The sequence below is a fragment of the Pyrgilauda ruficollis genome, unplaced genomic scaffold, assembly GCF_017590135.1.
Source record: "Pyrgilauda ruficollis isolate IOZ18807 unplaced genomic scaffold, ASM1759013v1 scaffold835, whole genome shotgun sequence".
Classification (NCBI taxonomy): Eukaryota; Metazoa; Chordata; class Aves; order Passeriformes; family Passeridae; genus Pyrgilauda; species Pyrgilauda ruficollis.
This window is the reverse complement of record NW_024530322.1, coordinates 1-12822: the sequence shown is the minus strand read 5'-3', so window position 1 is coordinate 12822 and position 12822 is coordinate 1. Positions and strand designations below refer to the sequence as shown.

Below are 12822 nucleotides of genomic sequence, written 5' to 3'. Positions count from 1 at the left end.
TGTCCCCACATCCCCCCTGTCCCCTCACCCCCGCATGTCCCCGTGTCCCCTCACCTGGTGGCCGTTGTCACCGCGGTAGTTGGGCTCGATGGCCGCCAGCAGCTCGGCCACCTCCCGCAGCCCGGGGCCACCGCAGCCAGCGACAGTGACGGTGACATTGCCGGTGACATTGCCGGTGACATTACCGGTGACACCAGCGGTGACACCACCGCTGACATTACCGGTGACATCGGTGGCGAACTCCCGGTGCAGGGCACGGACATGGCTGGCCCAGGACCCCGTGGTGGCCTTGGTGTCCCCATTGGTGTCACCATCGGTGTCACCATCGGTGTTACCATCGGTGTCACCATCGGTGTCCCCAGGGATGTCCCCGTCGGTGTCCCCGTCGGTGTCCCCAGGGATGTCCCCGCAGGTGCCCGGGGGGTCCCTGAGCGTGGCCACCACGGCCGCGCCCAGCCAGGACAGCTCGGTGGCCTCGAGCCCGGCGGTGCCACCCGGGGCCTTCCCGGCCAGCGCCAGCAGCGCTGGCACCGAGGGACACTGCGGGGACAGGGGACAGTGTCAGGGGGACAGGGGGACACGTGGCACGCATGGCACAGGTGGCGCACACAGGACAGGTGGCACGCTGTGACATGTCACCAGTGACTCAGCACCGCCTGTCACACGCAGCCTGGCACAGGTGGCACACACAGGACACGTGGCACAGGGGGCACACACAGGACAGGTGGCACAGGTGGCTCGCTGTGACATGGCACACATGGCCTGGCACAGGCGGCACACACAGGACACCTGGCACAGGTGGCACGCTGTGACATGGCACAAATGGCCTGGCACAGGTGGCGCGAATGGCACAGGTGACACGGCACGGGTGGCACACACAGTGGCACAAATGGCACAGGTGGCTTTTGTGACATGGCACAAGAGGCTTGGCACACACGGCACTCACGGCACAGGTGACACAGCACGGGTGACACAGGTGACAAGGTGACATAACACAGGGGGCACTCATGGCATGGGTGACATGGGTGACACACAGAGCACATGTGACACACGCAGCACAGGTGCACATGGCACCGCCTGGCACACGGCATGGCATAGGTGGCACACACGCCACAGGTGACAGAGGTTACACTCATGGCACAGGCGGCACACATGAGACAGGTGACACACACACAGCACAGGTGACACAGGTGACACAGCCCAGGTGCACACTGCACACGGCACCGCTGGCACATGGCACAGGTGGCACTCACGGCACAGGTGGCACAGCAGAGCACAGGTGACACAGCCCAGGTGACACAGCACACAGCATAGGTGACACAGGTGACACACACACACAGAGCCCAGGTCACACACACACACACACACACACACACACACACAGGTCACACACACCCACACCCCGATCCCAGCTGACACACCTGCCCCCCCTCCCCGCCCCCTCCCCGCATCCCGCGCGGTGCCAGCCGCCCTTTGTCCCCGCGCCTGTCGCTGTCGCTGTCCCCGTGGCTGTCGCCGCGCGGGCGCGGTCTCACCTCTCCGCACGGCTCGCGCGGGCACTGCGCACGGCCGGCCGCCCGCGCCACGAGGGCCCCCAGCGCCCCGCGGGACAGCCGGCCCGCGCCCGACGCCACCAGCGCCTCCAGGGCCACCAGGGCCACCTCGGGGCCGCCGCGGGTCGCCGTCCCCGCGGGCAGGGCCAGCGCGGAGGGCAGCGACAGGGCCAGCAGCAGCCAGGGCCAGCGCATGGCGGGGTGGTGGCCAGGTGGCGGTGCCGGCGGTGGTGGCGGCGCTGGGGTGACGGAGCCGGTGGCCGTGGGGACACCGTGGGGACAGCGGGGCTGTAAAACCCGCCCGGGGCCGCGGTCCTGATTGGCCCGGGCTGAGATTGGCCCGGGTTAACGATTCATTCACCCCGCAGGGCCCGGTCCGCACCCCGCCACAGCCCCGTGACAGTGGGGGACAGCGCTGGGACACCCCCGGGACACCCCTGGGACAGCTGGGACACACCTGGGACACCCCTGGGACAGCTGGGACACCCCCGGGACACCCCTGGGACAGCTGGGACACACCTGGGACACCCCTGGGACAGCTGGGACACCCCCGGGACACCCCTGGGACAGCTGGGACACACCAGGGACACACCTGGGACAGCTGGGACACCCCTGGGACAGCTGGGACACACCAGGGACACACCTGGGACAGCTGGGACACACCTGGGACACCCCTGGGACAGCTGGGACACACCAGGGACACACCTGGGACAGCTGGGACACACCTGGGACACCCCTGGGACAGCTGGGACACCCCTGGGACAGCTGGGACACACCAGGGACACACCTGGGACAGCTGGGACACACCAGGGACACACCTGGAACACACCTGGGACACCCTGGGACACCCCTGGGGACACCCCGGGACACCCAACTCCCAACCTGGCACCCCTAGGATACCCAATCCTACCCGGGCACCCCTGGGACACCCCAGGGACACCCAGGACAAACCTGGGACACATCTGGGACACCCCTGGGGACACCCTGGGACACCCCAGGGACACCCAACTCCCAACCTGGCACCCCTGGGACACCCAATCCTCACCTGGACACCCCTGGGACATCCTGGGACACTCCTGGGACACCCCTGGGACATACCTGGGACACCCCTGGGACACCCCTGGGACACCCCTGGGACACACTTGGGACATCCTGAGACACTCCTGGAACACCCCTGGGACATACCTGGGACACACTTGGGACATACCTGGGACACACCTGGGACACCCCTGAGGCACCCAATCCTCACCTGGACACCCCTGGGACATCTTGGGATTCCCCTGGGACACCTCTGGGACACCTGGGACATACCTGGGACACCCCTGGGGCACCCAATCCCTGCCTGGGGACTCCTGGGACACACCTGGGACACCCCAGGGACACTCAACCTCTACCCCAGCAAACCCAGGACACCCAATCCCTACCTGGGACACCCCTGGGACATCTTGGGATACCCCTGGGACACCCCAGGGACACCCCTGAAACACCCAATCCCTACCTGGGCACGCCCAGGACACCTGGGACACCCCTGGGACACCCTTGGGACACCCCTGGGAGATACCTGGGACACCCCAAAGACATCTGGGACACTCCTGTGACGCCGCTGTGACACCTCTGGGACACCCTTGGGACACCTGGGACACACCTGGGACACCCCAAGGACACTCTTGGGACACCTGGGACACCCCTGCGACACCCTTGGGACACCCTTGGGACACCCCTAGGACACCCTCAGAACACCTGTGACACCGCTGCGACACCCTTGGGACACCCCTGGGACACCCTTGGGACACCCCTGAAACATCCAATCCCTACCTGGACACCCCAGAACACCCTGGGACACCCCTGGGAGACATCTGGGACACCCCTGGGACACCCTTGGGACACCCCTGAAACATCCAATCCCTACCTGGACACCCCAGAACACCCTGGGACACCCCTGGGAGACATCTGGGACACCCCTGGGACACCCTTGGGACACCCCTGAAACATCCAATCCCTACCTGGACACCCCAGAACACCCTGGGACACCCCTGGGAGACATCTGGGACACCCCTGGGACACCCTTGGGACACCCCTGAAACATCCAATCCCTACCTGGACACCCCAGAACACCCTGGGACACCCCTGGGAGACATCTGGGACACCCCTGGGACACCCTTGGGACACCCCTGAAACATCCAATCCCTACCTGGACACCCCAGAACACCCTGGGACACCCCTGGGAGACATCTGGGACACCCCTGGGACACCCTTGGGACACCCCTGAAACATCCAATCCCTACCTGGACACCCCAGAACACCCTGGGACACCCCTGGGAGACATCTGGGACACCCCTGGGACACCCTTGGGACACCCCTGAAACATCCAATCCCTACCTGGACACCCCAGAACACCCTGGGACACCCCTGGGAGACATCTGGGACACCCCTGGGACACCCTTGGGACACCCCTGAAACATCCAATCCCTACCTGGACACCCCAGAACACCCTGGGACACCCCTGGGAGACATCTGGGACACCCCTGGGACACCCTTGGGACACCCCTGAAACATCCAATCCCTACCTGGACACCCCAGAACACCCTGGGACACCCCTGGGAGACATCTGGGACACCCCTGGGACACCCTTGGGACACCCCTGGGGCACCTGGGACACCCCTGGGACACCCTTGGGACACCCCTGGGAGATACCTGGGACACCCCAAAGACATCTGGGACACTCCTGTGACGCCCCTGTGACACCTCTGGGACACCCTTGGGACACCTGAGACACACCTGGGACACCCCAAGGACACTCTTGGGACACCTGGGACACCCTTGGGACACCCCTGGGACACCCCCAGGACACCCATGACACCACCACGACACCCCCGGGACACCCCTGTGACACCACTGCGACACCCTTGGGACACCCCTGGGACACCCCTGTGACACCCTTGGGACACCCCTGGGACACCCTCAGAACACCTGTGACACCCTCGGGACACCCGTGACACCCTTGGGACACCCCTGTGACACCCTTGGGACACCCACCCAAAGGACACCAGGACCACCCCGTGTGGGGACAGAGGGACAGGGTCACCCCCAGCGCTGGGGGTGGCACCGGTGGCCAGAGCCGTGGGAAATGGCTGTGGGGTGGCAGTACACCCCTGTGACACCCTTGGGACACCCACCCAAAGGACACCAGGACCACCCCGTGTGGGGACAGAGGGACAGGGTCACCCCCAGCGCTGGGGGTGGCACCGGTGGCCAGAGCCGTGGGAAATGGCTGTGGGACACCAGTGCCACCCTGTGTCACCCTGTGTCACCTTGGGGGGCCCTGGCTCGGGTGGGGGGGTCACCTTTGGGTGCCAGGGCCACCTTTGGGCACTGGGGTCACACTGAGGTGCCAGGGGTCACCTTTGGGTCACCGGTGTCCCTTCACCCTTCCCAGGACATGGGCACAGCCCCGCATGTGGCACGTGTGACACGTGTGACACCCACGGCACGGCACGCCTCACACGTGTCACACGCGCCACTTTGGCATCAGGGACCCCCGGTGTCCCACCACGCTGTGCCACACCCGGTGCCGCGCGGTGTCCTGGCACCCTGAGCCGTGTCACCCCACGTCACCCGTGTCACCCGGTGCCGCTCCGTGCCGCGCTGCCAGGCTGGAATTTGTCCCCAGAGCCACTCCCTCCCTGCACATGGCCTTGGTGCCACCCCGGGCCACTCCCCGGGGGTGGCAGTGTCACCTGGAGGTGCCAGGCTGTCCCCACCCCCCCGTGCCACACGGTGCCACCCCAGGAGGGACCCGGGATTGTCACGCGGTGAGCGACACGTCCTGGGGCGGCACGGGGCGCGGTGACATCGCGCGGTGCCACGTGGCGTGTCACGACACGTCGCTACGTGTCACGGCGTGTGGCGACGTGTCCCCTGCGGCTCAGGGTGGCACTCGCCGCTGTCCCGTGGTCACCGGCCACCGGTGTCACCGTGTCCCCTTCGGTGCTCCGGTGCCAAAGTCCAACCATCCGGGTGGCACTGTGTGCCCGTGTCCCCACGTCCACCCCAGTGTCCATCCCAATGTCCCCATGTCCATCCCCGTGTCCATCCCCGTGTCCCCATGTCCCCGTGTCCATCCCAGTGTCCCCATGTCCATCCCCGCGTCCATCCCCGTGTCCCCACGTCCACCCCAGTGTCCCTGTGTCTCCCCCAATGTCCCCATGTCCATCCCCGCGTCCATCCCCGTGTCCCCACGTCCACCCCAGTGTCCCTGTGTCTCCCCCAATGTCCCCATGTCCATCCCCGCGTCCATCCCCGTGTCCCCACGTCCACCCCAGTGTCCCTGTGTCTCCCCCAATGTCCCCATGTCCATCCCCGCGTCCATCCCCGTGTCCCCACGTCCACCCCAGTGTCCCTGTGTCTCCCCCAATGTCCCCATGTCCATCCCCGCGTCCATCCCCGTGTCCCCACGTCCACCCCAGTGTCCCTGTGTCTCCCCCAATGTCCCCATGTCCATCCCCGCGTCCATCCCCGTGTCCCCACGTCCACCCCAGTGTCCCTGTGTCTCCCCCAATGTCCCCATGTCCATCCCCGCGTCCATCCCCGTGTCCCCACGTCCACCCCAGTGTCCCTGTGTCTCCCCCAATGTCCCCATGTCCATCCCCGCGTCCATCCCCGTGTCCCCACGTCCACCCCAGTGTCCCTGTGTCTCCCCCAATGTCCCCATGTCCATCCCCGCGTCCATCCCCGTGTCCCCACGTCCACCCCAGTGTCCCTGTGTCTCCCCCAATGTCCCCATGTCCATCCCCGCGTCCATCCCCGTGTCCCCACGTCCACCCCAGTGTCCCTGTGTCTCCCCCAATGTCCCCATGTCCATCCCCGCGTCCATCCCCGTGTCCCCACGTCCACCCCAGTGTCCCTGTGTCTCCCCCAATGTCCCCATGTCCATCCCCGCGTCCATCCCCGTGTCCCCACGTCCACCCCAGTGTCCCTGTGTCTCCCCCAATGTCCCCATGTCCATCCCCGCGTCCATCCCCGTGTCCCCACGTCCACCCCAGTGTCCCTGTGTCTCCCCCAATGTCCCCATGTCCATCCCCGCGTCCATCCCCGTGTCCCCACGTCCACCCCAGTGTCCCTGTGTCTCCCCCAATGTCCCCATGTCCATCCCCGCGTCCATCCCCGTGTCCCCACGTCCACCCCAGTGTCCCTGTGTCTCCCCCAATGTCCCCATGTCCATCCCCGCGTCCATCCCCGTGTCCCCACGTCCACCCCAGTGTCCCTGTGTCTCCCCCAATGTCCCCATGTCCATCCCCGCGTCCATCCCCGTGTCCCCACGTCCACCCCAGTGTCCCTGTGTCTCCCCCAATGTCCCCATGTCCATCCCACTGTCCCCACGTCCATCCCAGTGTCCCCAGTGTCCGTGTGTCCACCCAGTGTCCCCCCCGCTGTCCAGACTCCGGCCACCCCCGCCGTGTCCCCGCTGTCCCCGGTTTCGGGTCCCCTGGGGACAGGGGGACACGAGGACTTTGCCCCGTGACTGCGGCACCGCATCACTCCAGCCTAATTAGCCTAATTAGGGGTAATTAACCCTGACCTTCCCGGTGACGTCACAGGGGACAGCGGGGGGAGGGAGCCGGGCGGGGTTTTGGGGGGAAATCCGAGGATTTGGGGGTTTGGGGTGAAAAAAATCGCTTAAGTCGGGTTTAAACCCCTTAAACCAGACAGGAAAGCCCTTAAGTCAGGTCTAAACCATTTAAACTAGGTTTAAATCCTTTAAACCAGGTCTAAACCCCTTAAACCAGACAGAAAAGCCCTTAAGTCAGGTCTAAACCATTTAAACCAGGTTTAAATCCTTTGAACCAGGTCTAAACCCCTTAAACCAGACAGAAAAGCCCTTAAGTCAGGTCTAAACCATTTAAACTTGGTTTAAATCCTTTAAACCGGGTCTAAACCCCTTAAACCAGAGAGAAAAGCCCTTAAGTCAGGTATAAGCCATTTAAACTTGGTTTAAATCATTTAAACCAGGTCTAAACCCCTTAAACCAGATAGGAAAGCCCTTAAGTCAGGACTAAATCCTTTAACCCAGGTCTAAACCCCTTAGACCAGGTTTCCATCCCTTAAGCCAGGCCGAAATCCCTTAGTTTGGGTGTCAATCCCTTAAACCGGGCCTAAATCCCTCAATTTAAGCACCAGCGCCGCCTCCAGCCCCGACACAGCCGCCGCCATGGCGGGATCAACGCCGCAGCGTTGCCCGGCAACGCTGATGATTGACAGGCTGAGAAGCCAATCAGCGACGCCGAAACGTGGGCGTGAACGGAATTGACCAATAGAATGCGGACGTGCCACCGGAAGAGGAGGGACGCGAAGGAAAAGGGAATTCTGAGAAGGGAGATTTCTACGGCACAACGCCGTACGGCACCTTAGACACAGCTCTAATTAGGGCAAGAGTAATTAGGCCACTGGGTTAATTAGGCCTCGCAAGACGCGATGGTGTCGGACCGGTCGTAGAAAATGGCGGGGCCTCGCTCGCCACCGGGGAAAGGAGCGCCGTCCGCTCCTACGCCACCGTCTCCTACTAGGCCGCCATAGGAGGGATCAACATGGCGGCGTTGCCTGGCAACTGCTGTAACGGACGGTGTAAGAGACCAATCAGCGAGGAGCAGGCTGAGAGTGTGAGCCAATTGGTGTTTAAAGGAGGCGGGACAAGCGGAGAAAGGCATTGTGGGCAACGTAGTGTGGACCCTCAGAATGGGCACCGGGCCGCCATAGCGGGGATCAACATGGCGACGTCGCTTGGCAACTGGCATGATTGACAGCTCCAAAAGCCAATCAGCAAGGAAAAACAAGGGAGGTGGAGTGACAGAGCCAATGAAATGCCGAGCTTCGTCGGAAAGGGAGGGACCGGAGGAGTGTGTACGGAAAGAAACGAAAGCGCCGCGGAGCCGCCGGGACCGGACCGGGATCATCGGGATCGGAATTATCGGGATTGTCGGGATTATCGGGATCGGGATCGAGCAGGGGGCCCAGAGCCCTCCAGGCTCAGCCGGGGATGTTCCACGGCATCGCGGGCCCGGCCGGCATGGGCGGTGAGAGCCGGCAGCGATTCCCGGGATGGGATCGCCGGGATGATCCCGGAATTCCCGGGATGATCCCGGAATTCCCGGGATGGCATTCCCGGGTTTCCCTCCTTTTAACCCTTTCCTTCCTCCCACGGCAGCGCCCGGGAATAAACCGGAGCTTTATGAGGTGAGTGCGGCTCGGGAATGTCCGGAAATGGTCGGAAATGTCCGGAAATGGCCGAAAATGTCCGGAGATAGGCGGGAATTGACGGAAATGTCCGGAAATTATCGGAAATGGCCGAGGGTGTTCGGAAACGGCCGGGAATGAGCCCGGGGATTTTGGAGAATTTTTTGGGAATTTCGGGAATTTTTCGGGAATTTCCCGTCTCCTCTCCCCGCAGGAGGTGAAGCTCTACAAGAACGCCCGGGAACGGGAGAAGTTTAAACCAGGTCTAAACCCCTTAAACCAGAGAGAAAAGCACTTAAGTCAGGTCTAAACCATTTAAACCAGGTTTAAATCCTTTAACCCAGGTCTAAACCCCTTAGACCAGGTTTCCATCCCTTAAGCCAGGCCGAAATCCCTCAGTTTGGGTGTCAATCCCTTAAACCGGGCCTAAATCCCTCAATTTAAGCACCAGCGCCGCCTCCAGCCCTGACACAGCCGCCGCCATGGCGGGATCAACACCGCAGCGTTGCCCGGCAACGCTGATGATTGACAGGCTGAGAAGCCAATCATCGACGCCGAAACGTGGGCGTGAACGGAATTGACCAATAGAATGCGGACGTGCCACCGGAAGAGGAGGGACGCGAAGGAAAAGGGAATTCTGAGAAGGGAGATTTCTACGGCACAACGCCGTACGGCACCTTAGACACAGCTCTAATTAGGGCAAGAGTAATTAGGCCACTGGGTTAATTAGGCCTCGCAAGACGCGATGGTGTCGGACCGGTCGTAGAAAATGGCGGGGCCTCGCTCGCCACCGGGGAAAGGAGCGCCGTCCGCTCCTACGCCACCGTCTCCTACTAGGCCGCCATAGGAGGGATCAACATGGCGGCGTTGCCTGGCAACTGCTGTAACGGACGGTGTAAGAGACCAATCAGCGAGGAGCAGGCTGAGAGTGTGAGCCAATTGGTGTTTAAAGGAGGCGGGACAAGCGCAGAAAGGCATTGTGGGCAACGTAGTGTGGACCCTCAGAATGGGCACCGGGAGGCCATAGCGGGGATCAACATGGCGACGTCGCTTGGCAACCGGCATGATTGACAGCTCTAAAAGCCAATCAGCAAGGAAAAACAAGGGAGGTGGAGTGACAGAGCCAATGAAATGCCGAGCTTCGTCGGAAAGGGAGGGACCGGAGGAGTGTGTACGGAAAGAAACGAAAGCGCCGCGGAGCCGCCGGGACCGGACCGGGATCATCGGGATCGGAATTATCGGGATTGTCGGGATTATCGGGATCGGGATCGAGCAGGGGGCCCAGAGCCCTCCAGGCTCAGCCGGGGATGTTCCACGGCATCGCGGGCCCGGCCGGCATGGGCGGTGAGAGCCGGCAGCGATTCCCGGGATGGGATCGCCGGGATGATCCCGGAATTCCCGGGATGATCCCGGAATTCCCGGGATGGCATTCCCGGGTTTCCCTCCTTTTAACCCTTTCCTTCCTCCCACGGCAGCGCCCGGGAATAAACCGGAGCTTTATGAGGTGAGTGCGGCTCGGGAATGTCCGGAAATGGTCGGAAATGTCCGGAAATGGCCGAAAATGTCCGGAGATAGGCGGGAATTGACGGAAATGTCCGGAAATTATCGGAAATGGCCGAGGGTGTTCGGAAACGGCCGGGAATGAGCCCGGGGATTTTGGAGAATTTTTGGGAATTACGGGAATTTTTTGGGAATTTCCCGTCTCCTCTCCCCGCAGGAGGTGAAGCTCTACAAGAACGCCCGGGAACGGGAGAAGTGAGTGAGGGAGTGCCGGGAATTTTGGGGAATTTTTGGAGGGGGATGGAGGGGGTTGGGATTAATCCCAGTTGGTCCCAGTTCATCCCAGTCCCTCCCAGTCCCATCCCAGTTCCTCCCAGTCCCTCCCAGTCCCATCCCAGTTCCTCCCAGTCCCTCCCAGTCCCATCCCAGTTCCTCCCAGTCCCTCCCAGTCCCATCCCAGTTCCTCCCAGTCCCTCCCAGTCCCATCCCAGTTCCTCCCAGTCCCTCCCAGTCCCATCCCAGTTCCTCCCAGTCCCTCCCAGTCCCATCCCAGTTCCTCCCAGTCCCTCCCAGTCCCATCCCAGTTCCTCCCAGTCCCTCCCAGTCCCATCCCAGTTCCTCCCAGTCCCTCCCAGTCCCATCCCAGTTCCTCCCAGTCCCTCCCAGTCCCATCCCAGTTCCTCCCAGTCCCTCCCAGTCCCATCCCAGTTCCTCCCAGTCCCTCCCAGTCCCATCCCAGTTCCTCCCAGTCCCTCCCAGTCCCATCCCAGTTCCTCCCAGTCCCTCCCAGTCCCATCCCAGTTCCTCCCAGTCCCTCCCAGTCCCATCCCAGTTCCTCCCAGTCCCTCCCAGTCCCATCCCAGTTCCTCCCAGTCCCTCCCAGTCCCATCCCAGTTCCTCCCAGTCCCTCCCAGTCCCATCCCAGTTCCTCCCAGTCCCTCCCAGTCCCATCCCAGTTCCTCCCAGTCCCTCCCAGTCCCATCCCAGTTCCTCCCAGTCCCTCCCAGTCCCATCCCAGTTCCTCCCAGTCCCTCCCAGTCCCATCCCAGTTCCTCCCAGTCCCTCCCAGTCCCATCCCAGTTCCTCCCAGTCCCTCCCAGTCCCATCCCAGTTCCTCCCAGTCCCTCCCAGTCCCATCCCAGTTCCTCCCAGTCCCTCCCAGTCCCATCCCAGTTCCTCCCAGTCCCTCCCAGTCCCATCCCAGTTCCTCCCAGTCCCTCCCAGTCCCATCCCAGTTCCTCCCAGTCCCTCCCAGTCCCATCCCAGTTCCTCCCAGTCCCTCCCAGTCCCATCCCAGTTCCTCCCAGTCCCTCCCAGTCCCATCCCAGTTCCTCCCAGTCCCTCCCAGTCCCATCCCAGTTCCTCCCAGTCCCTCCCAGTCCCATCCCAGTTCCTCCCAGTCCCTCCCAGTCCCATCCCAGTTCCTCCCAGTCCCTCCCAGTCCCATCCCAGTTCCTCCCAGTCCCTCCCAGTCCCATCCCAGTTCCTCCCAGTCCCTCCCAGTCCCATCCCAGTTCCTCCCAGTCCCTCCCAGTCCCATCCCAGTTCCTCCCAGTCCCTCCCAGTCCCATCCCAGTTCCTCCCAGTCCCTCCCAGTCCCATCCCAGTTCCTCCCAGTCCCTCCCAGTCCCATCCCAGTTCCTCCCAGTCCCTCCCAGTCCCATCCCAGTTCCTCCCAGTCCCTCCCAGTCCCATCCCAGTTCCTCCCAGTCCCTCCCAGTCCCATCCCAGTTCCTCCCAGTCCCTCCCAGTCCCATCCCAGTTCCTCCCAGTCCCTCCCAGTCCCATCCCAGTTCCTCCCAGTCCCTCCCAGTCCCATCCCAGTTCCTCCCAGTCCCTCCCAGTCAATCCCAGTACGCTCAGGTACGACAACATGGCCGAGCTGTTCGCGGTGGTGAAGACGCTGCAGGCCCTGGAGAAGGCGTACATCAAGGACTGCGTCACCCCCAACGAGTGAGTGAGCGCCAAAACCTTCCCAAAAAATTCCCAAAAAAATCCCAGCCACCCCCGAGACCCCAAAGAACCAGAAATCCGCAAAAAAACCCCGGGAAAATCCGGGGAAATTCCGTGAAAATTTGGGAATTCTCAGGTACACGGCGGCGTGCTCGCGGCTGCTGGTGCAGTTCAAGGCGGCGCTGAAGCAGGTGCAGGGCGGGGAGATCGGCAACATCGACGACTTCTGCCGCAAATTCCGGGTGGGAATCCGGGAATTTTGGGAATTTTGGGAATTTCGGAAATTCTGGGTGGAGTTTTGAGGGATTTTGGGTGAAATTTGGGCGAAATTTGGGGGGAATTTTGGGAATTTTGGGAATTTCGGAAATTCTGGGTGGAGTTTTGAGGGATTTTGGGTGAAATTTGGGCGAAATTTGGGGGGAATTTTGGGAATTTTGGGAATTTCGGAAATTCTGGGTGGAGTTTTGAGGGATTTTGTTGAGTGGCGGAATGTAAGAATGTGGGGACTTGGGGAGGGAATTTTGGGTGGAATTTTGGGAATTTGGGATTCTGGGATTATGAATTTTGGGAATTTGGGATTCTGGGG

At 62.4% G+C, this 12822-nt stretch overlaps 1 protein-coding gene across 1 annotated transcript; it reads left to right on the top strand.

Moving 5' to 3' along the window:
* Positions 1–9932: 9932 nt before the first annotated feature.
* VPS28 (VPS28 subunit of ESCRT-I) lies at positions 9933–12538 on the top strand. Its single transcript, XM_041487733.1, has 5 exons — positions 9933–10127; positions 10259–10287; positions 10501–10538; positions 12147–12236; positions 12373–12538. Exons 1-5 carry the CDS (start codon positions 10091–10093, stop codon positions 12536–12538), a joined length of 360 nt encoding a protein of 119 aa, XP_041343667.1. The 5' UTR covers positions 9933–10090.
* The last annotated feature ends 284 nt before the right edge of the window (positions 12539–12822 follow it).

What these genes read in the sequence shown, in the direction of transcription:
- VPS28 (XM_041487733.1), top strand. Translation starts at nt 10,091, where the DNA reads ATGTTCCACGGCATCGCGGGCCCGGCCGGCATGGGCG. An exon ending in ATAAACCGGAGCTTTATGAG is followed by an intron (nt 10,288 to 10,500) that starts GTGAGTGCGGCT and finishes CTCTCCCCGCAG; the next exon opens with GAGGTGAAGCTCTACAAGAA. An exon ending in GACTGCGTCACCCCCAACGA is followed by an intron (nt 12,237 to 12,372) that starts GTGAGTGAGCGC and finishes GGGAATTCTCAG; the next exon opens with GTACACGGCGGCGTGCTCGC.